At 30.8% G+C, this 27,539-nt stretch overlaps 4 protein-coding genes across 10 annotated transcripts in view; 2 read left to right on the forward strand and 2 right to left on the reverse strand.

The window, feature by feature from the left end:
- LOC130450331 (uncharacterized) overlaps positions 1–5,028 on the forward strand; it is a 43,326-nt gene extending 38,298 nt beyond the window's left edge. The window contains exons 10-13 of the mRNA XM_056788667.1: positions 99–238; positions 558–784; positions 840–1,032; positions 2,889–5,028. Of these exons, the coding sequence (XP_056644645.1) occupies positions 99–238; positions 558–784; positions 840–1,032; positions 2,889–3,040 (712 nt within the window). The 3' untranslated portion in view covers positions 3,041–5,028. The remainder of the gene's footprint in view (positions 1–98; positions 239–557; positions 785–839; positions 1,033–2,888) is intronic.
- A 1,216-nt stretch (positions 5,029–6,244) lies between these two features.
- Positions 6,245–8,255, reverse strand: LOC130450179 (endoplasmic reticulum lectin 1). The gene is made up of 2 exons (XM_056788411.1): positions 7,810–8,255; positions 6,245–7,547 (listed from the first exon to the last, which is right to left on the reverse strand). Exons 1-2 carry the CDS (start codon positions 8,131–8,133, stop codon positions 6,480–6,482), a joined length of 1,392 nt encoding a protein of 463 aa, XP_056644389.1. The 5' UTR covers positions 8,134–8,255; the 3' UTR covers positions 6,245–6,479.
- Positions 8,256–8,394: 139 nt separating this feature from the next.
- LOC130450474 (exosome complex component RRP4) lies at positions 8,395–11,989 on the forward strand. 2 transcript variants are annotated; one of them, XM_056788870.1, is made up of 6 exons: positions 8,395–8,707; positions 8,764–9,001; positions 9,321–9,455; positions 9,555–9,734; positions 10,122–10,336; positions 11,789–11,989. In XM_056788870.1, exons 1-5 carry the CDS (start codon positions 8,577–8,579, stop codon positions 10,332–10,334), a joined length of 897 nt encoding a protein of 298 aa, XP_056644848.1. In that variant the 5' UTR covers positions 8,395–8,576; the 3' UTR covers positions 10,335–10,336; positions 11,789–11,989. The 2 variants fall into 2 exon arrangements, with proteins under 2 accessions (XP_056644848.1, XP_056644847.1); XM_056788869.1 differs by having other exon boundaries at positions 10,122–11,989.
- LOC130450473 (choline transporter-like 2) lies at positions 10,905–27,418 on the reverse strand. 6 transcript variants are annotated; one of them, XM_056788866.1, is made up of 14 exons: positions 26,751–27,418; positions 21,212–21,276; positions 19,411–19,533; positions 18,546–18,709; positions 18,357–18,471; positions 16,380–16,516; positions 13,900–14,065; positions 13,599–13,839; positions 13,372–13,546; positions 12,248–12,362; positions 12,009–12,162; positions 11,663–11,954; positions 11,350–11,578; positions 10,905–11,144 (listed from the first exon to the last, which is right to left on the reverse strand). In XM_056788866.1, exons 2-14 carry the CDS (start codon positions 21,240–21,242, stop codon positions 11,047–11,049), a joined length of 2,040 nt encoding a protein of 679 aa, XP_056644844.1. In that variant the 5' UTR covers positions 21,243–21,276; positions 26,751–27,418; the 3' UTR covers positions 10,905–11,046. The 6 variants fall into 6 exon arrangements, with proteins under 6 accessions (XP_056644844.1, XP_056644845.1, XP_056644841.1 ...); XM_056788867.1 differs by having other exon boundaries at positions 26,945–27,385; XM_056788863.1 differs by lacking the exon at positions 16,380–16,516 and adding an exon at positions 17,761–17,942 and having other exon boundaries at positions 26,751–27,378.
- Positions 27,419–27,539: the final 121 nt, after the last annotated feature.

Consider the following 27,539-nt stretch of genomic DNA (forward strand, 5'->3'; position numbering starts at 1 on the left):
TTATACAATTTCATACAATATTTTGTAAATGTGTTTGATTTATATCTGACCTATTTGTTGATAATTTATGATAGCGATTTTTTTTATTATTATTTCAGAGATCCAGAAATGATTAGTATTACGTCCGCTCCCGAAGCTCCACCCCCGAGGATTCGTATCTTGGACAGCCGCCAACGAGAAGTCGAAACTGTCAGAATCGGAGATAAACTCACGTTCAGAATCGAAATACCAGAAGATAGTAAGTAGATAAATTTTAGCATAAATAGATATTTTTTTGTTTCTGAATACGTGATTATACATTAAAGTTGAATGTTTAAAATAGTCGTACAACGATTAACGCTTGGCAACGTTGTAACCGACACATTCAACACGCGGTAGTTCAAAAGTTTCATGAATTGAAACGTAAATAAGTGAGGTTAAGAAATTATAAGAATAACAAAAGAAATATTTCTGTTTTGCAAAATGTAATTTATATTTTTAACTTGTTAAATATGTGTAAAGTATGAAGACATTTCGATATTACAGGGGTTGATCAAAAAATTAAACGTTATTTTCAGCACCTTATGGTATATTCGCTAGGAGTTGCGTCGCGATGGCCAAAGATTCGAAAAGTACATTCCAGATTATCGACGATGAAGGATGCCCGGTGGATGCTACAATATTTCCCGCTTTCACGCCCGACGGTACCGCATTGCAATCAATTTACGAAGCTTTCAGATTCACAGAATCCTACGGAGTTATTTTCCAATGTAACGTGAAATATTGTCTCGGACCATGCGACGCGGTAAGTAACGATCGCGATTAATCTTCTCTTGATAGTTAAAGTGTTCATTTATTAGGCCGTATGCGAATGGGGTCGAGACTCTTTAGAATCGTGGGGAAGGAAGAAGAGAAGTGTCACTAATCAAACGAACGATGACGAAAAAGATGGTGATATGACGCTCAGTCAAGAAATTTTGGTATTGGATTTCGGAGACGAAAAACAATCGGAATTTTTGAAAAGCGAATTGTCTAGCGCGGATTTCGGCAAAGGTAATTTTTTTTTTCTTATATCTACCATAAAATTTATAAGAATGTCGAAAGTTTGTTCTGGAACGGAAGTGGGCGTTCTAGTAATCACGTGATGGTGTGACGTAAGGGGATACTATTTACAGTGGATACACAAAGTACAAGAAGAAGTTGCTAGATGGCGCAACAAATAATAATCATGCTAAAACAACATTATGACGAATGTACGAGGTGTATTAGAAAAATTATCGATGTCGAAAAGTATCTTTATTGTAATTATATTATACGAGGGGCTTACGTAATATATTTTACAGAGGCAAACGTAACATACAGGGTCAAACAAAATATATTATACAGGGTGATGAAGACGTTCAATGTTGGTTATAGATTTTTATTAATTCATATACAGGGCGTGATCAGAAAATTATCGATGTCAAAAAGTTAGGATGTATCTTTATTGTGATTATATTATACGAGGGGCTTACGTAATATATTTTACAGAGGCAAACGTAACATACAGGGTCATACAAAATATATTATACAGGGCGATGAAGACGTTCAATGTTGGTTATAGATTTTTATTAATTCATATACAGGGCGTGATCAGAAAATAATCGATGTCAAAAAGTTAGGATGTATCTTTATTGTGATTATATTATACGAGGGGCTTACGTAATATATTTTACAGAGGCAATCGTAACATACAGGGTCAAACAAAATATATTATACAGGGTGATGAAGACGTTCAATGTTGGTTATAGATTTTTATTAATTCATATACAGGGCGTGATCAGAAAATTATCGATGTCAAAAAGTTAGGATGTATCTTTATTGTGATTATATTATACGAGGGGCTTACGTAATATATTTTACAGAGGCAAACGTAACATACAGGGTCATACAAAATATATTATACAGGGCGATGAATACGTTCAATGTTGGTTATAGATTTTTATTAATTCATATACAGGGCGTGATCAGAAAATAATCGATGTCAAAAAGTTAGGATGTATCTTTATTGTGATTATATTATACGAGGGGCTTAAGTAATATATTTTACAGAGGCAATCGTAACATACAGGGTCATACAAAATATATTATACAGGGTGAAGAAGACGTATAATGTTGGTTATAGATTTTTATTAATTCATATACAGGGCGTGATCAGAAAATAATCGATGTCAAAAAGTTAGGATGTATCTTTATTGTGATTATATTATACGAGGGGCTTACGTAATATATTTTACAGAGGCAAACGTAACATACAGGGTCATACAAAATATATTATACAGGGTGAAGAAGACGTTTAATGTTGGTTATAGATTTTTATTAATTCATATACAGGGCGTGATCAGAAAATAATCGATGTCAAAAAGTTAGGATGTATCTTTATTGTGATTATATTATACGAGGGGCTTACGTAATATATTTTACAGAGGCAAACGTAACATACAGGGTCATACAAAATATATTATACAGGGTGAAGAAGACGTTTAATGTTGGTTATAGATTTTTATTAATTCATATACAGGGCGTGATCAGAAAATTATCGATGTCAAAAAGTTAGGATGTATCTTTACTGTGTTTATATTATACGAGGGGCTTACGTAATATATTTTACAGAGGCAAACGTAACATACAGGGTCATACAAAATATATTATACAGGGTGAAGAAGACGTTTAATGTTGGTTATAGATTTTTATTAATTCATATACAGGGCGTGATCAGAAAATTATCGAAGTCAAAAAGTCGTTAATTTATACTGTTGTTATGATTGGTGGGATTTGCGTCACTAACTAACATATTATACAGGGTCGTACTAAATTGAATGTTGTATTAAATTTTAGTATAGGTGTTTTTTTTTTTGTTTTTGTTTTAGATAAGACAGTTACGATAATAGAACCATGTCCAACAAAAACTTCAGTACTAGCTTTAGGAGTAACGTGTGCCTTATTAGTCTTACTATACATCAGTACCCTTTTCTGTTACTATATGAAAAAATGGCTCAACCCCGGTAAACATGTCGCTTGAAATTTTTATCTAAAAGACTTTTCGGTGCTTAGCTAAATATTTTTATATCGATATGTAATGTACGAGGAGCAGATTTCGAACTGATCCTCGTATGTTGATTAAATAGATGCGATTATGACTTTGGGATATGAATCCCATTGGCGTAGTACGAAAAAATATTACATTTTTTTTATAAAAAATATCAATTTCTAATAAAAATGTAATGAAAAAATTTGTAACGCGTAAATTGATAATAAGTAATTTAATATTTGGGATAGGTGGAGGTCTGGTGGTGGGAGCTTCATAAACTGTGATATACAGGGTCACTCAAAAATCCTCGAGCGGGTGAAAGATGTGCAATAAATCGAACAAATTGAAATTATCGTCAGATTTGTAGTGAATTTGATAACTAGTTACAAAATTAATTTGTCGGTGGTAAAATCTGCGATATTGACTTAATTGGTAGTTATTTTTGAGTAGCCTGGTATAAGGACTGCCTCATTTTACCGTTACAAAAATTTTTTTTTTGATCTCTTTCATAAAATATTAGTAACCAACTATTTATACCGATAATTAAATATGTTTATTAATATAATCACTTTTTTACATAACTTATTTTTTAAATAAATATTCTTTTTATAAAATTTGTTTCATTTTTCAAATTTTTATTTATTAATAAAAATAATTTCCTGAGAAAATACGAAAATGGAGCAGGTAGTAAAATGCTAACACACAAAATGAAAGGGTAGAGCAGACAGAGAAGACTATATTGAAGTAACTAAAGATAAAAAGAGACAGCTAATTCAATATAACATTCGAGGTAGCCAGAGATGTCAAAAAAAAACTCCCCAAACTTCATCAGTGTTGCCACAATTGTATAATTAACAAATAGTTTTTTTTTAAATAAATTAAAAATAGCAAATATTGATTTACCTTTTAGTCGACTAATTTGATATCCGTACTGCCTCGAAACTTGATTTTAATTAGAAATTATCACATATTTATAACACACAAAAACTTTTATAACAAATAATCACATATTTAGAATACACAAAAAGCTCTAGAACAAACTATCACATATTTGGAATACACAAAAACTTTTATAACTATCACATATTTAGAACACATAAAAAGTTCTAGAACAATCTATGACAAATTCAAAGCACACAAAAAGATTTTCTACATTGTTTTATATCGTGCTTCCAACAAATATACGGTTTCTTCCTTATTTTAACTAGTGGCATTTATGTTAAAAACACATTTTAATATACGATTTTCATTTTTTATAACAATAAAAATGTTAAAAGAGACAAAACAAAACAAATCTAATATTCGGCCCTGACGCCACGACACTGGCTGTCTGAAATAGTTGAACTAAAAATGGCGATTTCCGATTTGTTCCGAATTTATTCGAGCATCATATTCATTTTACTCTCGATACTGCCCAGTGTTGCCAAAGGTATTGAAATAAAATTATATATTGAATAATAATTTTCATTGAAATTAATAAATTAGTTACATAATATGAAACGTCATTTTCATTAAGTTTGTGTCGTTACACGATGAATATTTTATTTACGTTTTATTAGAAAATCTCGTTTATTTTGACATTTAGACTATTCATCAGCATTTTGGAAATCGGTTAAAGGAACGTCGTCAAAATAGTCTGGCAACATTGATATTATTATATATTTACAATATGAAACTTTAGTAGGCTGAAATATTTAAAAGTACGTTCCTGATAATAATTATAGTTTTGGTTACTAATGTTGATAAAAATCTGAATTTTGGTATTACAACAATTTTGTGACGGTGAGATTCCTAATTTCAGTAACATTTTCTTCGAATTTCTTGTGATTTTATACATTATTTATTTTTTTTTATTTATTATTTGGGTCTTTGTGTACATAAAGAACTTATTTTGAATTTTAATTAATATTACAATTTTTATGTAATAGTACCCTTACATGCCTTAGTACTTTTAATATAATAAATACTCAATTTTTGTATTATGTTGTTTTATTTCAACCTGGTATATACCTACTTGAACAAAATAAGCTTGACGAAGACAAGTACGAACATAAATATATTTTTCGCATGGATTCCAAAATATTTGTATTGATTCTTCTTACAACCTCTTCGTTCGAATATTTTCATTTCTTCTTCTTTTTCATTATTTATCTTTCTAATCATAGACCTATACACCTATCAAAAAATTTCTTCTTTTACAACTTTTTTTGTTGATAGATATTATAACAATAGACAAAAGCTACATTTCGTTTTCGAGTCACTATTTAACGATTTGGAAATAAAATTTTTGTACTTGATACCTTTAAACTTAAATTTCTTATCAAATAACGTTAACCTAAGAAAATATTATTAATGAAACATTATACTAGGTAATTCTTCTTTTTTTTGTTACTTAGCCTTTGTTGATACGCTTTCTCGATTAACTGAGTATCAAATACACTGGAACTGGGTATCAAAGCAATACAGGGCAGGAGAGAAATAAAGTTGACAGATCAATACCTAACCTATGAATGTACGAAACTGACAGAACTTCCGAAAGAATACGAAAAACTTTGTATTATATGTTTTTAATTTAATTAATACAAAGTTGTTATATTACTCCAATATTTCCGGCATTAACTGTGTTTTTATCATTAAAAATACTGTAATATGCTTGTGTATAATATATTCATACAATTATAAAATAACCAGTTTACATAGGTGTTGTATAAAAAGTTGTTTATTGCAATTTAGTGTGAAATTAAATCCAGCTACCTGATTATTTACCAACATTATACATTAGTTTTTCACGTAAATGGTCGAAAAATAGCTTTTGGATAGTTTCGAAAATGTGTGCCCCCGATTTAGTTGAAATTGTTTGATTTTAGAGAAAACAGTTTAAAGATGAAACATGAAGCTTATAAAAAGCTCTACAAAAAAGGTTATATACATTTTTTACTCCCGTTTACGCACTTTGAAGAGATTGGATTAGGTTAGTTAATTTGATTTCCCCAGAGATATTTTCTATCTTAACAGCCAAAAGAATGAGATTAGGTAAAAAATGTATATAAACCTTTTTGTAGAGTTTTTTATAAGCTTCATTTTTTGTTATAAACTTTTTTTCTAAAATCAATATTTTCAAAGATATTCAGTAAATTTGAAGGCTATGAGGCAAACGAAGCATTTCTAATCAAGAACAAACTTTGACAAAAACTTCAAAATCAGGGGGTTCATCTGAAGAATCCGTAGTTTTTTATTATTTCCTCAGTTGAAAGATACAATTTTTGGTTTTGATTTGATAGGAAATTAATTTTAGATCAAATTTATATCGTTTTATTGAATAAATTTCGAAATACACATTTTATTGTATATTATAATGAATTTTTGCATACTTATAGATCTAATTTTATACTTTACTAGTGTTTTGAATAAAAAAAACTCACAATTGCACTCATAATTCTATATTAACTGTTGTGGTAATATCAGTCTCCTCAAATTCAGTTTCGCTTATTTCTACCAAACCGTTTTCATCAGCCCTGGATAAAATATCACAAATCAATGGTGATTCCACGCCTAAAATGTATTGACAAACTTTAGGCTCCAGTAGATACAAAGAAACCGCGTTAGGACTACTCGGATTCTGTAGACACTTCAATTTCACTTCGGTTTGTCTGTGTTTACCGGTTTTCTCGCAAACTGATCCACTGGAATATAAATGTGACAACTGTTTCCTCTCCAATACAGGTTTCGGCCTTTTATGCGGATTCTCCGCGATCCAATCCAGATGGGCTTTCCTATTAAACACGCCCAAGTTAATGGATATCCGTCTACCATCTGATTCCATGTGATATTGCTCGACGGATCTCCCGTAACAGAACTCGAATTTCCACCAACCAGTACCACCGTTCAAACAATTCTTCCCCCTAAGGAAATCCTCCACGGGAGCACTATCTATTGGTTTGGGTTCCTCATTAGACACAGTTTCCTTTTCAATTTTGATTAATTCGACTTTAAATCTATCCAAATCCGATTTTTTTCTCAATAAATTAGAATCGTGCATAAGTTTCGCTAAGCTATAAGGCATTTTATAGCTACCATCGATGGGGACACAATTTATTTTATTTTCTTCAGAATCCTTGGGTTTATATCTCGGATGGGCACAAACCAGAGGCGATAAAATTATAATTTCGTATACACACGTTTGTGGTTCATCCACTGAGTAAATCTCGTGTTTACCGTGAATATAACACACATAAAGAACTTTGGTTATACGGGGTTTATTGTTGTTTATACTACATTCCGTTCCATTTTCCAAAATGACTTCGTAGTACGGTAAATTCACATTATCGACTTTTTTCACAGGAGGTTCCGTATTTTTATCATAATCTTCCGATTTTGCCCTCTCCAGTAACATTTCGTAATAATTACTGTCCCATTTACCAAGTATGTACTCATGAACCCTTGTCGTCTTCCCATCTCTATCTTCATGGTACTGACGAACTTTTCTACCATGACAAACCTGAAATAAAAATACTGTCTACAACATTCTCTGGTCTTTATAGTTCCATTTAAATCAGCAACGTATAGAAAGCACAAAAAACCAAACAATGTTGACACAAACAAAATAAAATTAATAGAAACAATTCGATATTTTGACATAAATTTACAATAGAAATTGTTTTAATTCAATATTTTAATATCTAGACTTAAAAAACACAATTATCAAAAAAGTAACCTAAAAATATCAAATACCACTATTATTAATAATTAAATTAACTTACCTGGTATGACCAATAAGATTCTAATCTAAAAGAACACGGGGTATTAGGTGAAAACAACGGTGATAGGATTTCTAAAGCTGTAGGACCGTCATATTTTTCTTCCAACTCTGCTTCTTCTTCGGCAGTCGTAGGTAACGTGCATTTATACTTTTCCTGATGTGCTGATGTTACGATTATAGATTCTCCCCCTGGTAATTGTTCGTCTTCGGAAATTAATCCTCCTGGCCAATTTATATTGTAAATAATCGAATCATCGAATCCTCTAATGTCATTTTGCGAAGAAATGCGCCAAATTAATGTGAAAATTATCAGAGTATTTTTCATTATTAAAATTGTTTATATCGTTCACATACTTATATTTATTAAAATAACAAGCTAACGTGACATTATTTCATTCGTTCGACTTGAAAATGAATGTCAAAGTCAATGTCTACTCAGAAAAGCTCGGCTTCTTTTTTAAGACAATTATAGACTTTTTCGGAAACTATAAGATCATCTATCAGCTGATTAACAAAATTTAAATCACAGTTTTCTATCGTCACGTTCAATTTTTGCTAGAAATTTCAAAATTAAAACATGATATTCAACAACTTTTGGTTATTATTACTTTTAGTTGGGTCAATTCTTCCATGATATTTATTTAGTTGTATAAATAGACAAAGTAATACTGGATTGTGCTGGACGTTTCCGAGAAGTCCTGTAGTAACTTAAATAGAAGAAAATAGCTCACCTAGAAATTAAAACGAAATAAAGGTTATAAATTGGAAATGCCTCAAAAAATCCAAATTCGTCTTGCATCAGAGCGCGTAAATGCATCTGTCGCTATAAATCAAAGATATCCTAAAATATTCACTCCCGGTGAAGTAATTACAGTTCAAAATGAAAGAGAATTTATGAGGTAAATAATGTTTCATTATTATATATGATAAATAGGTTATTTTTTTATTATTACAGAGGACATGGTACGTACGAGGAAGTCGGTGAACTTAAAGCATCAGTGGCTGGTGTAAAAGAACAGGTTAATAATCTAGTATCTATAAGACCTCTTAAAAGTAGGTACAATGGAGAAATTGGTGATGTTATCGTTGGGAGGATTACAGAAGTACAACAAAAAAGATGGAAAGTTGATACTAATTCTAGGTTAGATTCAGCTCTGCTATTATCTTCGGTAAATTTACCAGGAGGCGAATTGGTATGTAAATTTAATTATTAACAGACATATAAATGAAGAATGTTGATTTTGTGATCTAGATTAAGTGGCTATGAACCGTCGCCCCTTTTATTAACTAAATAGGCATTATAAGAGCTAAGATTTTACACTTTTCAACCCCCATATGAGTTATTGTAGCGTAGTGGTGAAAATACCCTTTGAAACATTAAAACACCGTTAATGTTGCATTAAATCCTTTAAATTTTCACTTTTGACATTACCAAGCGTTTTAGTTACAAATTCTAACTTGTTTATGCCTCATTTATTCCCATTTTGTGACAATTTTCACTCTTCATTATAGAGAAGAAGATCTGTTGAAGATGAACAGATGATGAGGCAGTTTTTACAAGAAGGTGATCTCATTAGTGCTGAAGTACAAAACGTATTCTCTGACGGAGCGTTGTCTTTACATACCAGGAGTTTAAAATACGGCAAGGTAAATATAACACATCTACCCAGTTTTACTTGAAATATTTCGGCTTTTCCTTTATTTTTTTATCCTAATTATAGTCCTTTTGTTATTATTTTATGGTAGCTTGGACAAGGGGTGCTTGTGAAAGTATTTCCATCACTGATTAAGAGAAGTAAAACTCATTTCCACAATTTACCGGTAGGAGCCAGTATTATATTAGGTAATAATGGATTTATATGGATTTGTCCCACATTGGTTAACAGTGAGGAAAGTGTCGGTGGATTTATACAGAATTTAGAAGAGGTTAGTGTATTTTTGTCAAAAATAGGGTAAACAACGTGTAGTGATGAGTGTTTTAGCTACCAAACTTCAAATAATGTTAATTAAATTGATTACAGACTGTTTTTTAATTGTATCGGTGAATGTTTTAACCTCTATTATCACAAAAAGTCTAAATCGATTGTATTGATTAGTGTTTTTGCTTCCAATCTTAACATAATGGGAAAAAAATTACATTGAGACGGTTTTTCAATTGAATCATCCAATTTTTTAGCCTCTATTATCAAACAGAGGCAATCAAAATGAGTATCTTAGACCTATTGCTCCAAATTAAACCGAATTGGTTTATAATTGATTCCGGAAACAGTTGCAGCAAACTTTATCCTATGGTTAGATTTTTTTCGTTTTTAGGTGATTTCCAGACAAGAACGTGAGACCATAGCGAGATTGCGGAATTGCATATTGGCTTTAACTCAAAGTAAAATGATGTTATATGATACCAGCATATTGTACGCTTACGAAGAGTCGTTAAAATATTCAGTGGTTGAGCTTTTGGTACCGGAAGCGATGGCAGACGTCGCCATTTTAACCCAACAACGGTTAACCATGTTAGACAACGTTTAGGGGTAAATATATTCTTCAAAAATTAAAAAATCATCATACAGAGTGTTTCTAAGTGAAATCTAGGTTTTGAATTGAAGGAATTAAATTTTTGTCTTTTTAATTTCGTTATTTGTTAGTGAGACGGTAGGAAATAGTAACCCGGTGCTAAATCCTGATAATAGCAGGGCGTTAGTCGTTTTGGATACAAAAATTTTCTTTTTTTTGCGTTTTTTGATTTTACGGATAATTACATTTTACAAATTAAATTTTTTTGTATCGAAATATTAATTAAATTCCAGCAAGTCGTATCACAACGAAAATCGGCCCTATTATGCCCAAGGAGGTTTCCCAAAACTCCCCCAAAAAATAAATCGTGAAATAATTTTGATTTTTTTCTATATTTTAAGGTAAAAACTGTTAAAAAAAATTTTATTTTACTATTAGAAATTTCAATTAGTTGCTATAGTGAAAATATTCGATTTAATGTTACGGGGGGACGTCGAAAAGTATCTTTTTGTTTCATTAAATACGTTTTATTTTAAAATTCGAAATCGAGATAAAATAAACAATATTTGGAATAAAAAAATCAAATGAAATATCGAAAAAAAATTTATTCGATAAAATAAATTACATAAAAATGTTTGATAAGCGATAAAATTTCTTTAACGGTTACTAATATCACAGATATTTGAAATTTGCAATTTTAGTAGTTTTTTTTTGGTTTATACATAATTTAATCCAATTTGTTTTTTTTGCCGAATATTTTCATTAGATTTCGAGACATGTAGTAAGGCTTTTCGGCAGATCCGTCATTCCTTTCGCAGTCCTCCACTAAAAAATTACCGATATAGAATAAAATGACCGGAAAACGATGAAAAATCGCTAAAAACAGTGAAAATGACTTTGTGGGGGTGAGATCTTCGAATAATTACGTTATATAAACAAAAATCTCAATATTACCGCCAACAAAATGATATAAAAACATTGAAAACTTACCAATACCACCTAAAATTATCATCGATCATCATATACTTACAAAAACATAAAAATAAAGTATCCACCGCCATAGAATAGACGCTGAAGAACAACGACGCTATCAAATAAGTGCAAATCATTATTAAAACGACCGGTACTATCTTATAATTCAAATCAGAGTTATCGATAAATGATGTCGGAAGCAATTCGGAAGCGAAGAATATGTAAGACACTCCGCCGACAGCTAAAGTCAGTAACACCTTACTGAGGAAGAAAAGGAAATCAGTAACCTGAAAAATATTTTAAAAAAACACATTTTATACGATACGGAACGAGATTATTCACTTTTGTTGGTTTTCGAAAACGGTATTTACCTTATCCAGTACCCAGACGCGAAGTATATTCCTCATAAGTAACATGAAAGCGTTTTTGGCACTAACGCAGAAATTTTTACCGTGAATGGCGCACATGATGTAAGCGTTCTTATTTAAAAATTTCAGGAACTTTTCCAAACAATAAAAGAAGCATTTCAACAAACACATAACGGCTTTGGTGAAAGCGTTATCGTATTTCTTCAATTTGTGATCCAAATATTCCAAAGCGACCCTTATCATTCTACATATCGCCAATATTAATGATCCGAAAGCCAATGTACCGATATGATACCTGAAATAATTCGATTAATAAATAAATTGTTCGAATCTTTCGTTATTTATTTACCTTAACGTCCTTAAAAACGCCGAAGTTACAGCGAAAAATGGTAAACGACGTTTATTGAACGTCCAGTACCATTGGGCGAATACTCCTGCTAATACCATTTGTCCCAGAGCTATTATGAAGAATAACAACCAGAAGAAACCGAAAATGTTGTAAGCTGGAATGAAATTGGTCCCGGAATGGAATTAGTTATTTACCTTGAATCGTTTTTAGGATTCTTTGGCTTAAAATACGGTACTAACCTTGTAAATAAGGGTACAGAGCATCGTTGTTCATTTTTATAAATTTGCAAGAAGCGTTCGGGCATAATGATGAATAATTCGTGCTCCACGTTGTTGGATCGCATACTGTATCGTCCTTAAATTTGTAAAAAGAAAATTTTTTCGTAAAAATCGATGATAATCAACTAAATAACAGTATTTTTAAAAAAATTTCGCATTTATAAGTTACTTTTATGTCCTCTTTCATTCCTTTAACATTTTTTATATAAAAATGACTTATATAATTAAATTTCTCACTTTTTGTAATAAATTTATATTATAAAATATGAAAACTACTAAATTCAGTTGTTCAACTTCTAAAAATTGTTTTTTTTTTCTCGTGAAAATGACTAAAAAGTGAAAAAACCTACATTTTTCTTAATATCTCCTTATTTGACCTAATAACTTCATGTTTGACTTGAAATGATTGCTTTCCGACTGTTTTTTTCAAAATTTCCACACTTTCCTTTCATAATTTCTATAAATTATCTTAGTTTTTTTGTTATAAACACAATTGTACTTATAGAATTATAAAAATACAACGTAATTTACCAACAAATGAGGTATAACTTACCTCAATTATTACTTAACTATATAAAAAATCACTAAATTACGATACAGACTTAATATTCACTAAAATAAAAACGAAATAACACCCCAAATTAAAAAAAAAAACGTACTAAAACTGATTTAAACAATACACATTAGAGACGTCAAAGCATAACCTCCAAATGCGTAATTTATTATAAGATTATTCTTCTTTTTCTTGTAACTTTTACCTATATGAATAAGCAGTTAGACAGAAATAAAAAAGGGATTGTAACGAATATGAGAAAATTCTTCTTTTTTATCTATTATTCCAATAATAGTGAATACGAGGGGCTGAGAGAAAATTCGCGGGAACTATAAAATTCAAATAAAATACCATAACCGACGATGCCAAGTTTATTCTACGAAGTATATATAACGAAATAATAATCAAACACTCCAGAATACTCGATAACTGCGTATTTACATTTGTGAAGGCCAAGTTCATAATAAAAAAGAAGAATAACGTTTGTAGTGTTGTTGAAATCGGGACTATTAACAAAAAAAAATCTACTCACACTTATACCGGTTAAATTAGCGCAATTAGTATCGTCGTAATATCTAGTTTTGTATAAAGGTTGTCCTGTACTAGCGAGAAATACTCCAATCAACAAGGAGTAACCGATAACGGCTATTTGTAATACCCACGGTATTATTGGAAAAAATAACGACGCCGTAACCGACCCCACTGCTCTGAAATATAAAATGGTGTAACTCTGACAATAATTTTTCGTCCTGAACTTACTTGCTTCCTTCTTTGATGAGAGCTATAGCTAATAGTATCCTTTTTCTTAAAAATATTAGCATCAATAAAATAATAAGTAGTACAACAGATAAAACAATTACTCCCGTTAACCATAAATCTCTTTTAGTTTTTAATTGTTTATTCTGATAATATAAATCCTCCTCGTACTTCGAGCTATTCGTTTGAAGATCGTTGTAAGATTTTTGGGCGGCTATTAATGCCACTATCGAGAAATATAATCCTGAAATATCGTCCGATCAATGCCATATCCTCGATTTTTTTCGATATACGAATTTCTCACCTGCACCTAGACCGACGATTACTCCTAATATTGATAGCCACACCATAGGAGATGCCAGCCACCTCAGTATCATTACGTACACCATACATCCCCCCATAGCCACTAATACTCCAATCAAAATTTTCCACCAACATTTTGCCAGATCTTCAACTATATTTTGTCCAACCTGTTCTCGTTAATTTATAATTCAATTTAAGAAAAAACAAAAACCTAATCTAACCAATAATTAGTTTTTTATCCAATGCAAATGATTTGCAAAAATAAAATAATCGAGCCCCGATTAGTACATACTTTTCGACATACCCCTGTATTCTAAAACGTTACTTTTCAGAAAATAAACTTACCGCACGCAAAGAGAAATCCCTTTAATAAATTTACAAGTACTAAATGGTGAATTCACTTATACACTTATAAAAAAATACAAATCACAACAAAAAAACTACTCCTATAATCCTTATTTAATCAAATATCACGACATAACTAGTATATTTAATAGAATACAACATGAAGTTAGATACACATCGGACGTCGAGTTTCTAACTGACAACTTACCGTGTTGCCGTGTTTATTTTAGTATTCTTCAAAACACAATAACCAGAACCGTAATTTACAAAAAATTACGATTTTTGTAACCTATAATACATTTTTATGTGTACATCACCCAATATTACTGGTTAATTGAATCTACAGGGTGTTTAATAAATAATATAATAAATTATGTGTTTGTTTACGACCCCAAATTTTGAGATATAAAGCAGTAAAAATATATCATGTGGCAACATGGGTATGAATGTTTTTAGACTGAGCGTTCGTTTGATTTCGGGTCGTCTCGGTGAGCGTATACTAACTCCATTAACGACGGCGTAGTTGCCAGGTTGAGATGACAAATATTTTAATGGGTTATCGACCCATGATAACTTGATTTATACAGGGTATAACAAGAAGGTAATTTATATTTTCTTATATTATAATTTTTCCACTTGAACTAATTGGGTTATTTCTTTCACGTCAATAGTAGTTACTTAAAAAATATATCGTGTGGCAACATGGGCATGAACGTATTTAGACAGTTGAGACTGAGAGTTCGTTTGATTTCGGGACGTCTCGTTGAACGTATACTAATTTCATTATAAACGACGGCGTTGTTGCCAGATTAAGATCACAAATATTTTAATGGGTTATCGACCCATGAATTGTACAGGGTATAACGAGAAGTTGATTATTTTTTTTTTATATTACAATTACGAATCATTTTATTCTTATACCAATTTACGACTCATATATGTCATAAATTAATTTAATAATTAAAAAAATAACTCATTTAACCTCTATAGACACATTTATGGCTATAATCCGATAACGAATTTATTAAGTAAATACCATAAAACAAACAGATAACCAAATAACATGATATCGTCTCAATGCAATCGGAATTTTCAAAATAAATGATAAAATTATCTTTTTTATCATTCCATCAAACATTTATACGGTTCAAAATTAATATTTACACTATAATTATCAATAATTTCCATCACTAGCAAAAGTTTTGAGACAGATTTTGTCGCAATTGGCAATTCTGTGATATTTTTGGTGCGTTCCGCGATATTCCTGAATGCTCAACCACTAAAATGTCCCGTAAAAGTCCCGAGGGCGTTATAGTAAGACATTTGTAATAATGGACGCTGAACTTGAAATATATAGGTTTCAAATATGGCGCCTATACCAAAAACTTGAAGTTTAGAATAAATATATCGCGTGGATTTGGATAAAATTCAATTGAACTTGATTAAATGAGAAATTTGCATTAGATAAACAACCAAAAATTTGTAATATACACAAAACTGAGCATAAAAAGTTAGTTTTAACGTGATTCATTCACCTAAACTAAACTCAACTCACCGAGGCGGTTATTCAGAACTTTTTATTTTTTTAAAACACGTAAAGTCGTTATCAATACTTGGTAGAAATCAATAACTATATACTAATAAAAAGAAAAATCGTTTATTCCAAATTATTTTGACGATTATTTGAATTCTGAGTGCGGCCCTGTCTAGTTCATCGTAATATGGACGGTAGAGATGTTTACAAAAACGTCCGTCGCAATTTAAGTGGCGCCACGATAGTAACTGTGTAAATTGTTGGTTTTATTTAATTAATAATTGTGGATTAGGTCAATTAAAGTAATTTACGGCGTACAACTTGACAATATTTCAACTTTTCACTTCTTTTTCTCTACCGTACATAATTCGTGAGTTGAGAGTAGCGAAACAGTAAAATTAAAAGCGTAAGCAATCTAAATCTGATTCTACTGCATTATACAAGTTTAAAAATCAGTTAGTGATGCTAGCATTGACTGAATCGTTAATTAATTAAGATATTAAAAAAATATCTGTTAGTTCCGATTATGATACATGATAAATCAACGTTTGAAAAATTAGAACAAAAATCACACAACATAAAACAAAACACACGTTCCCTACCTCTTCGGCTTCGTACAGTAGCTTAATATTCGAAATAGCCTGTTTTAATTTTGACAGGAATGTGTCTGCATTATTTGTTATTAAATTTATTATGGTCTCGTTCACACTCGATAAGGTCGGAATGCACCGTTTCTGAACTGAAGACAGAAGAAAAAAGTGTAAGACTTTTAGGGACGTTTTACAATATAGTTTAAGTAGCGTTCTATGTTTAAGAACGGTCACGTTTGTTATATACGCACCGAGTGTGCACCGAATCATTCATATAATCAGCTGTTTTCTGTCTAACTTGTTTTGTGTTCACTTTGATTTTCTCGTATAAATTCACGTTACGATTTTAAACTTTAACTAACGTTGTTGTGTGTATTTTCGAACCATTATGTGCATTAATATTAAAGTTCCGTGTTAGTAATTATGATTATATAATAACTCCAACAAAGAAATCATTTTTTTCAAGTTTTAAATAATTATAGTGCTAAATGTGTAAATTATACAACGAAAAAGAAAACAATAGATATTTAAATTGATACTCGAACATACGAAAGCTACTGAAAAACTTTTGGAGTTGTTATATGTGGTAATGAAATAGGAAAAGTCGAAATAATACTCCAATAGAATAAATAACAGTTAATTTAATTACCTGCAATCGTCTAGTTATAATTTTTTCTCTTTGTTGACAAATTTAAGGAGCACCGACTGTTTTTTTTTTCAATTTTCATCAATGCACTGCACGATAATCAAATAAATCTTTTTTAATAGCAACCACTTACACAATATTATGGTTAAAACCTAAAGCCGCCAACACACAACACGTCATTACTCCTTATTAACAGCTAACTTCATTTTATTTGAACACGACGCACATCACAGCGTTGCCAAATCCAATATCTGCATAATGTCGATTACTCTTTTAAATTTTTATTTGTTTTGTTTCTTGGTTTTCGTCTATGCCATGTTTTAGAGCATGTTTTATTTGCGAGAAGAGCCAAAAATCGCGTGGCGCTATTTATAGTGATTAAATTGGACGCCGGAAGACTGTCAGATATCGTATATTTGTGTGTAAGTTACCTTAATATATTCAAAAATAGGCAACGCTGTAATTATTCTACCAATAATAAATATGACACGATGTTAAAAGGTTAAACGTGCACCTAACATTACACTATATGCTATGTTGCCAAATTCAATTCTATTTCCGTGACAATTGGAAATAAATAATAAATATATTGTAATAAAAAACTGAAATATATCGTTTATATACATTTTTTTATAAATTTGATGTTAAAATAGATATATTTTAGATATTAAGGGTAATTTAACAGAAAAGATTGAGATAATTCGACTTTTCCTGTATTCATAATATGCACGTGTCAAGCAAAAATACCTCGTGCGCATGTTCGTTATCGGTAAACAATGAGATTGCGCTGTGAGTTCCTGACGTCATCAACATATGCGCGGGTCGAAGAAATTGTTTCATACGAGATATTTCATCCCCCGGAATATCTGATATACCCTTATTACGTAATTTCCTACGGTCCGCTATGTTGTATAAGCATCGAGATATAACTAAGAAAATGAAAACAAAAAAAAAATATTTTAGTCCGTTTTGTAGTAGTAGATAGTAGAGCCGGCAACTGCGCTACCGAACAAAACATTTACATGACGGTAAATATCAGCTGGTTCGTTGAAATTGAGTCTACAGAATTTATTTAGTTCGAATTATTTATTGCAAATATGTTTGTTTACATTGAGAATGCGTCAAAAATGAATCGAAATAATTATAAATTTGAATTTTAATCTCGATTTTACGCTATGAAAAAATCGTGTCTACCGGAAATCAACTTCATACATTCTATCTTTTTCTACTGACACATACTTTTAATATATCACATGATTCGTTTAAGAAATGACATACGTTCCTAAGGATGATTAATGTGACCTATTAAAGTTAAAAAGAGCGACAAAAATATGATAACTTACATGGTTTACTAGGTAATATCCAGCTTGGACAAACGTTATCGACGCAATATTCTTCTATGTCATATGTTATTTTTCCTTCAACGTAAATTTCCGTGGGACAAGCACGAACACATACCTTTAAAAAAAAAAGAAGAAGAAAAATGACGTTCATTTAGCTACTTCCCGTTACATGTTTTAATATTTTCGTACCTGTGGCGTTGGACACCCTGTAAAAGCTACAGTTGGTGAAATACATTGAGTTAGGTCGTGGAAGAATAAGTACGGTTTACCTAATACTTCTGTGTCTTTACCACACCTACGTCCAGAGGAATCTTTCGGAACCAATAAAGTTGACGGATCTCCATTTAAAATTGCTTAAAATATAGCGCTTAACTTAAAAAATAGTTTTCGAATATTCAGTTTAATTCCACTACGTGTCTGCACACCGGCCCAGCGTTGCCAGTTTGAATTTTTTATACTGGAATTGTTTCCGCTCTCACAAGTGATATAGTTAAGTTTTTTGTCACTTATTTTTATAAATACGGTGTGATTAATTAATTTTTTTATACTAGCTATTATAATTAAAAATTATAAAACAAATTCAAACTAACTATATTCGAAACGATACTGATTTCAAGATCAAAAATGGCGGTACCTGATTTTTTCTCGATGATTACGCTAGCAATGTTGCCGGAACTAAAATATTTTCTCGAATAAAAAGATTTTTGATTAAAATTTAACGAATGAAGGGTTTTAATCCGTATTTAATTTGATTAAATATTATTTTACGGTCGTCGTTAATACTACACCGTGAACCAGTCAATTATTTTAGCTAACAATCAAATTTTATAAACAAATTTATTTTATTTTCTTTTTATCTAAAAATTCGTTTTTCTTTTGCTGATGACCTTGGTTCACGAAGTTTTCTGTAATTCAGTTGAAAGTAGAACGCGAAAAAAGTCTGGCAACACCGCGCCGGGTTTATACGAATATCATCGAATTCAATTCCGTGCTCCGAGAACTGCTAACAGACAGACAGAGTTTGATACCACGAAATAATAATAGAAATACGTACCGTATAAACCTATCCCTGCCCAAGCAGCAACAAATACTATGAAAATTGCAAAACAAAGTACGTCCGTGCACGATCTTTTGCTAAGAGGACCATTAAAGTCTGGATCGTACGGAATGGGTTCTCCTAAAAATATTAATGACGTCTCTACTGTTTTTATAAATGAAATACTTAAAATGCAACATAAATAAATAGAAATTTATGAATATCGACAAATTATGTTGATTATTAGATGAAAACCTTTTGAAAATATTACGAAACGACTATGTTTTACAATTTCCCGTTCACATTAAAAAGTAATTACTAAAATTTTAGTAAACGTAATTAAAAATGTTTATAATAAACTATTTCGACGGAAAGACGTTACAGCTGATCGGTAGACGTTAATCCAATAGTTTTGATCCGATATGACAACACTGGATCTTTATTGTGGGACCACTTATAAGATCAAAACAATTTTTTTAAACACTGAATAACGAATAAATACAACATTATAGTTTATTTTTTTTTAAATTTGTGTGTTAACAAACGTTACACTTCATATTCAATATTTACATAATGTAATATTTGTTTTAAATACCAAACGTCAAGGTTAAGACTAAAAAAAATGTGGACTGATTATAGTACGACTTGTTATTATTGATAAACATTTAAGAAAAACAAATTTATAAATAAATTAACTCACTTTTCCGGTTTCTTTTCATTTTCAACGTAGAAATACAAAATTTCGAGTATCTCAACTACGCAATCACGAACTAAACTAATTCCCGAATTTAGTTTAAACAATTTCTGTTTAACTTATTAATTAACAAATAAAAATTAATGTATACAGTGGCGTTTCATTGAATAAAACGTAGTATAAACATCGTGTAATAAGCAAAGTATTATTAATTTCTTTAAATTGGTCATTCCATTATCAACAAACGACTTCCTATATAAGACTATTATCTGGGTGGTCCTATAAACACCCGGTATGACCTAGAGATTGCGAAAATATCATTGTATTAGAAAATAAATAATCCACAGCTTTTAATAGTCGATATATACATGTAATGATCTTAAAGTACATTTGGCAACGTTGGTTGGTTGTAGAAAACTATTTATATCGTTGAGGAAAGCAATCGGAACCAATCGGCTCAAATCGGATTCCTATGTGTAACTGTCAAACTCACCACTTGAATATACGCGAATAAATAAATAAATTTTATGGAATTGTTATATAAATCAAATTTTTAAGCTTTCAAAAAAATTTTATTCAGATTTCGATAAAACTAAACAACTTTTACGTTAAATTCATAATTTTGACTCTATTAAAATATAAATATCCAAACTGTAATTGATATCAACACTCGTATATATATACCAAACATTGACAGTTGTCTCGTATCGATATTTAGTGTTGCAAGATTTATTGTCAAAATTTATTGTTTTTTGTGTCGATCATTATTTGTGTAAATAATGAATTTCCAGGTGAGAAACAGTTGTTTTTAGAACTATGTATTTATAAGAGAATGCCAAACATTGTATCAAAAGTTCAATATTCGATGCAAATTTTAAAATTTAAACTGAAATTTGATTGAATTGCATCCTTTAATGCAATGTGAAAAAAACAACGTGGCAACGATGTAAAATATCTATTGAATACGTATTTACGACTTTTTAATAACTAAAAAAGTTGTAGCTTATCATTTTTTTTATTATAATTGGTATAATTGATATTTGCGAAAATATTATCCCGATGATTCAGAGTAGAATTCATTAACCCTTTAAAGTAAACCATTATAAACGAAGCCGCGCCACTTACCGTGATCTGTTTCATCGGTAGGTTTCGCCATGTTGTACCTAGATTAACTCGCGTCAGGTGTTAAACTGAAAATGATAAAAACACTTTTTTCATTTCTTATCATATTGTTATGACAGATCGTAAAGATAAGTCATTCGATATGCGCGAAGTTAATTCCTATAATTACTAATTTATAGGACGTTGCGTTATATGCAATAATTACAATGACGAATTCATATAGGAACAAACAGGATTATCTTATTTACATTGTTTATATTTTGTGTGAGCAAAATTAAATAGGAGCTTGATTTTAACAAGCTTTGTTTGTATCCAAAACGTTTTTATTTCCATGGCAACAAAAGACCGAACATAGTAACGAAAATTATTGTTGACCATAAAGATAAGGAAAATTTGACATTTTGTTATATTGACAGATGACAGTGGAAATATTGAATATTATTTTAATGGTATTATGAAAAGTTTAATTTTCTACATGAGAATTTGTGGAGGTTGCGGTGTTGCCAAACATAGTTTCCTTTACGTTTGAAAAGATGACGTAATTTGTATTTGGAAATTGCGGCGTTGCTAAAGCTAGTTTTTCCTCAAGCATTGGGAGTTTTTAGTAAATCTGTACGAACGATAATAAAGCCTAATTTTTGGCTACATGAAGTATTTAGAAATTATGATGTTGCCGAATGTAGATTTTTTCAGATTTTGCTAAGTATCGGTGAAAATATGCCCATTTATAAAAGTTGCAGCGTTGCCAAATTTACCAGATTTGGGATAATTTCAACAAATATATGATTTCGCTCAGATTTTTGCTGTAGATCACGTAATTTTTGTATCTAGTCAAGTTTTTGAGTTTTCCTAACCAAAAAGTAGAAAAAAACGACATTTGAAGGTCGAGGTGTTGCCAAATTCATATTTCTCAAGTTTTGGGGAAGTTTCAGTAAAGATATACGTAAATAATAAAAGTTGCGGCGTTGCCAAATTTACGTTTTTTCACCAGATTTGGGATAATTTCAACAAATTTATGATTTCGCTCAGATTTTTGCTGCAGATCACGTAATTTTTGTATCTAGTCGAGTTTTTGAGTTTTCCTATCCAAAAAGTAGAAAAAAAAACGACATTTGAAGGTCGAGGTGTTGCCAAATTCATATTTCTCAAGTTTTGGGGAAGTTTCAGTAAAGATATACGTAAATAATAAAAGTTGCGGCGTTGCCAAATTTACGTTTTTTCACCAGATTTGGGATAATTTCAACAAATTTATGATTTCGCTCAGATTTTTGCTGCAGATCACGTAATTTTTGTATCTAGTCGAGTTTTTGAGTTTTCCTATCCAAAAAGTAGAAAAAAAAACGACATTTGAAGGTCGAGGTGTTGCCAAATTCATATTTCTCAAGTTTTGGGGAAGTTTCAGTAAAGATATACGTAAATAATAAAAGTTGCGGCGTTGCCAAATTTACGTTTTTTCACCAGATTTGGGATAATTTCAACAAATTTATGATTTCGCTCAGATTTTTGCTGCAGATCACGTAATTTTTGTATCTAGTCGAGTTTTTGAGTTTTCCTAACCAAAAAGTAGAAAAAAAAACGACATTTGAAGGTCGAGGTGTTGCCAAATTCATATTTCTCAAGTGTTGGGGAAGTTTCAGTAAAGATATACGTAAATAATAAAAGTTGCGGCGTTGCCAAATTTACGTTTTTTCACCAGATTTGGGATAATTTCAACAAATTTATGATTTCGCTCAGATTTTTGCTGCAGATCACGTAATTTTTGTATCTAGTCGAGTTTTTGAGTTTTCCTAACCAAAAAGTAGAAAAAAAAACGACATTTCAAGGTCGAGGTGTTGCCAAATTCATATTTCTCAAGTTTTGGGGAAGTTTCAGTAAAGATATACGTAAATAATAAAAGTTGCGGCGTTGCCAAATTTACGTTTTTTCACCAGATTTGGGATAATTTCAACAAATTTATGATTTCGCTCAGATTTTTGCTGCAGATCACGTAATTTTTGTATCTAGTCGAGTTTTTGAGTTTTCCTATCCAAAAAGTAGAAAAAAAAACGACATTTCAAGGTCGAGGTGTTGCCAAATTCATATTTCTCAAGTTTTGGGAAAGTTTCAGTAAAGATATACGTAAATAATAAAAGTTGCGGCGTTGCCAAATTTACGTTTTTTCACCAGATTTGGGATAATTTCAACAAATTTATGATTTCGCTCAGATTTTTGCTGCAGATCACGTAATTTTTGTATCTAGTCGAGTTTTTGAGTTTTCCTATCCAAAAAGTAGAAAAAAAAAACGACATTTCAAGGTCGAGGTGTTGCCAAATTCATATTTCTCAAGTTTTGGGGAAGTTTCAGTAAAGATATACGTAAATAATAAAAGTTGCGGCGTTGCCAAATTTACGTTTTTTCACCAGATTTGGGATAATTTCAACAAATTTATGATTTCGCTCAGATTTTTGCTGCAGATCACGTAATTTTTGTATCTAGTCGAGTTTTTGAGTTTTCCTATCCAAAAAGTAGAAAAAAAAACGACATTTCAAGGTCGAGGTGTTGCCAAATTCATATTTCTCAAGTTTTGGGGAAGTTTCAGTAAAGATATACGTAAATAATAAAAGTTGCGGCGTTGCCAAATTTACGTTTTTTCACCAGATTTGGGATAATTTCAACAAATTTATGATTTCGCTCAGATTTTTGCTGCAGATCACGTAATTTTTGTATCTAGTCGAGTTTTTGAGTTTTCCTATCCAAAAAGTAGAAAAAAAAACGACATTTCAAGGTCGAGGTGTTGCCAAATTCATATTTCTCAAGTTTTGGGGAAGTTTCAGTAAAGATATACGTAAATAATAAAAGTTGCGGCGTTGCCAAATTTACGTTTTTTCACCAGATTTGGGATAATTTCAACAAATTTATGATTTCGCTCAGATTTTTGCTGCAGATCACGTAATTTTTGTATCTAGTCGAGTTTTTGAGTTTTCCTAACCAAAAAGTAGAAAAAAAAACGACATTTGAAGGTCGAGGTGTTGCCAAATTCATATTTCTCAAGTTTTGGGGAAGTTTCAGTAAAGATATACGTAAATAATAAAAGTTGCGGCGTTGCCAAATTTACGTTTTTTCACCAGATTTGGGATAATTTCAACAAATTTATGATTTCGCTCAGATTTTTGCTGCAGATCACGTAATTTTTGTATCTAGTCGAGTTTTTGAGTTTTCCTAACCAAAAAGTAGAAAAAAAAACGACATTTGAAGGTCGAGGTGTTGCCAAATTCATATTTCTCAAGTGTTGGGGAAGTTTCAGTAAAGATATACGTAAATAATAAAAGTTGCGGCGTTGCCAAATTTACGTTTTTTCACCAGATTTGGGATAATTTCAACAAATTTATGATTTCGCTCAGATTTTTGCTGCAGATCACGTAATTTTTGTATCTAGTCGAGTTTTTGAGTTTTCCTATCCAAAAAGTAGAAAAAAAAACGACATTTGAAGGTCGAGGTGTTGCCAAATTCATATTTCTCAAGTTTTGGGGAAGTTTCAGTAAAGATATACGTAAATAATAAAAGTTGCGGCGTTGCCAAATTTACGTTTTTTCACCAGATTTGGGATAATTTCAACAAATTTATGATTTCGCTCAGATTTTTGCTGCAGATCACGTAATTTTTGTATCTAGTCGAGTTTTTGAGTTTTCCTAACCAAAAAGTAGAAAAAAAAACGACATTTGAAGGTCGAGGTGTTGCCAAATTCATATTTCTCAAGTGTTGGGGAAGTTTCAGTAAAGATATACGTAAATAATAAAAGTTGCGGCGTTGCCAAATTTACGTTTTTTCACCAGATTTGGGATAATTTCAACAAATTTATGATTTCGCTCAGATTTTTGCTGCAGATCACGTAATTTTTGTATCTAGTCGAGTTTTTGAGTTTTCCTAACCAAAAAGTAGAAAAAAAAACGACATTTCAAGGTCGAGGTGTTGCCAAATTCATATTTCTCAAGTTTTGGGGAAGTTTCAGTAAAGATATACGTAAATAATAAAAGTTGCGGCGTTGCCAAATTTACGTTTTTTCACCAGATTTGGGATAATTTCAACAAATTTATGATTTCGCTCAGATTTTTGCTGCAGATCACGTAATTTTTGTATCTAGTCGAGTTTTTGAGTTTTCCTATCCAAAAAGTAGAAAAAAAAACGACATTTCAAGGTCGAGGTGTTGCCAAATTCATATTTCTCAAGTTTTGGGAAAGTTTCAGTAAAGATATACGTAAATAATAAAAGTTGCGGCGTTGCCAAATTTACGTTTTTTCACCAGATTTGGGATAATTTCAACAAATTTATGATTTCGCTCAGATTTTTGCTGCAGATCACGTAATTTTTGTATCTAGTCGAGTTTTTGAGTTTTCCTATCCAAAAAGTAGAAAAAAAAACGACATTTGAAGGTCGAGGTGTTGCCAAATTCATATTTCTCAAGTTTTGGGGAAGTTTCAGTAAAGATATACGTAAATAATAAAAGTTGCGGCGTTGCCAAATTTACGTTTTTTCACCAGATTTGGGATAATTTCAACAAATTTATGATTTCGCTCAGATTTTTGCTGCAGATCACGTAATTTTTGTATCTAGTCGAGTTTTTGAGTTTTCCTAACCAAAAAGTAGAAAAAAAAACGACATTTGAAGGTCGAGGTGTTGCCAAATTCATATTTCTCAAGTTTTGGGGAAGTTTCAGTAAAGATATACGTAAATAATAAAAGTTGCGGCGTTGCCAAATTTACGTTTTTTCACCAGATTTGGGATAATTTCAACAAATTTATGATTTCGCTCAGATTTTTGCTGCAGATCACGTAATTTTTGTATCTAGTCGAGTTTTTGAGTTTTCCTAACCAAAAAGTAGAAAAAAAAACGACATTTGAAGGTCGAGGTGTTGCCAAATTCATATTTCTCAAGTTTTGGGGAAGTTTCAGTAAAGATATACGTAAATAATAAAAGTTGCGGCGTTGCCAAATTGACTTTTTTTTACCAGATTTGGGATAATTTCAACAAATATGTGATTTTGCCAGATTTTTGGCGCAGATCTTAGATCTTTCTATATGCAATCAAGTAATCGAAGCCAAAGGGTTCAAAAATACTATTTTTCGTTATATAAAATCGTATGGACATTGCAGCATCGCCAAATCTACTTTTCCCTAAAACTGGAATTTATTTATTGATCTGGAAGTCACAAAACATCGTAAAAACCAAGAAAATTGATATCAAATCAATTTTAATAACAATTTTTCAATCAAGTACATCAAATTGATTGGAATGAGTTAATAAAAATACGTTTTCCATATGATTACATAACATCGACATGGTTTAATACTGAAAATACAAGTAATAGTTCAATTTAATTCCAATTATTCTACTAATTACTACTAATCATAATTCAATTATTCCCCTAATTCGGTAATAATCATTAATCAAACCAAATCAAACAATAATCGAATTAAAAATGTTACAAACTATCTTACGAAACACCTGGTATAAAGCAAAACATTCTTTTAATATTTTATACATAAAAATAACAACAAAAACTTACATTTCGTATTCACTACTTTGTTTTCATTGAAATTAAGAGTGACACCATCACACAAAAAAAAATAATTCAACAATAAACACACGCACGAAATGTTTAAATTATTAGTAACGACCTTGCCTTGTACCGACCCAAAGTTATTTTCCAATTCAATAACAAAGAAACAAAAAATTATCGCTGTTACATTTCGGGCTCACCATTGTTCTTTTCGAACTGTTTCACTTTCGACTATCCACCGACAGATTCTGTATTGACAAAGTTTCTGTTCAACTGAGTGAATTTATTAACGTCAAGTAGGTTTATGTGTAAAAATAGAAAGAGAAACTGCCTCGTAAAATATAACCAACAAATAGTAAATACACAATGTGTATTAAAGTAATTGTGAAACTATTATGCACTTGTTTTTAACGATTATTAAGTGGATAGTGGGATGGGTCACGCTTCGAAGTATTGCTAGATATAACCGCATAATTTTGTTTGTGAAATGAATCGAACTACAACAAAAACAAATTTTTATATTGCGCTTTCTTTTTAATACTTTCTATCACATTTCAACAATTTATATGAATTAAAAATGAACAACAACATTTTCAAAATTATTTCACGTTAAATGTAGTGATTTCTGGGAACTAATATATAAAATGTAATTTAATTTTATAAATCAGCAATACATCATAAATTAATCAGTTAAAAAAATGTTCTAAATCGAATACATAAATAACGTGGCTACTGCCCCGATCGGCAGGTTAATTTGTTCAAATATCATCAAGTAATTCGGATCACGTTTACTGA

Source organism: Diorhabda sublineata, chromosome 11 (genome assembly GCF_026230105.1).
Source record: "Diorhabda sublineata isolate icDioSubl1.1 chromosome 11, icDioSubl1.1, whole genome shotgun sequence".
Lineage (NCBI taxonomy): Eukaryota > Metazoa > Arthropoda > Insecta > Coleoptera > Chrysomelidae > Diorhabda > Diorhabda sublineata.

Bases quoted from the DNA above. Each gene is read 5' to 3' on its own strand.
- LOC130450179 (XM_056788411.1), bottom strand. From the start codon at position 8,133: ATGAAAAATACTCTGATAATTTTCACATTAATTTGGCGCATTTCTTCG. The intron at 7,548-7,809 runs GTAAGTTAATTT...TTTTTATTTCAG, and splicing joins AATCTTATTGGTCATACCAG to GTTTGTCATGGTAGAAAAGT.
- LOC130450474 (XM_056788869.1), top strand. From the start codon at position 8,577: ATGCCTCAAAAAATCCAAATTCGTCTTGCATCAGAGCGCGTAAATGCA. The intron at 9,002-9,320 runs GTATGTAAATTT...TCTTCATTATAG, and splicing joins ATTTACCAGGAGGCGAATTG to AGAAGAAGATCTGTTGAAGA. The intron at 9,735-10,121 runs GTTAGTGTATTT...TTTCGTTTTTAG, and splicing joins TTATACAGAATTTAGAAGAG to GTGATTTCCAGACAAGAACG.
- LOC130450473 (XM_056788863.1), bottom strand. From the start codon at position 21,242: ATGGCGAAACCTACCGATGAAACAGATCACG. The intron at 18,710-19,410 runs GTACGTATTTCT...CTATATTTTAAG, and splicing joins GGCAGGGATAGGTTTATACG to CAATTTTAAATGGAGATCCG. The intron at 11,145-11,349 runs GTAAGTATATGA...GTAATTTTTTAG, and splicing joins TACTTTATTTTTATGTTTTT to TGGAGGACTGCGAAAGGAAT.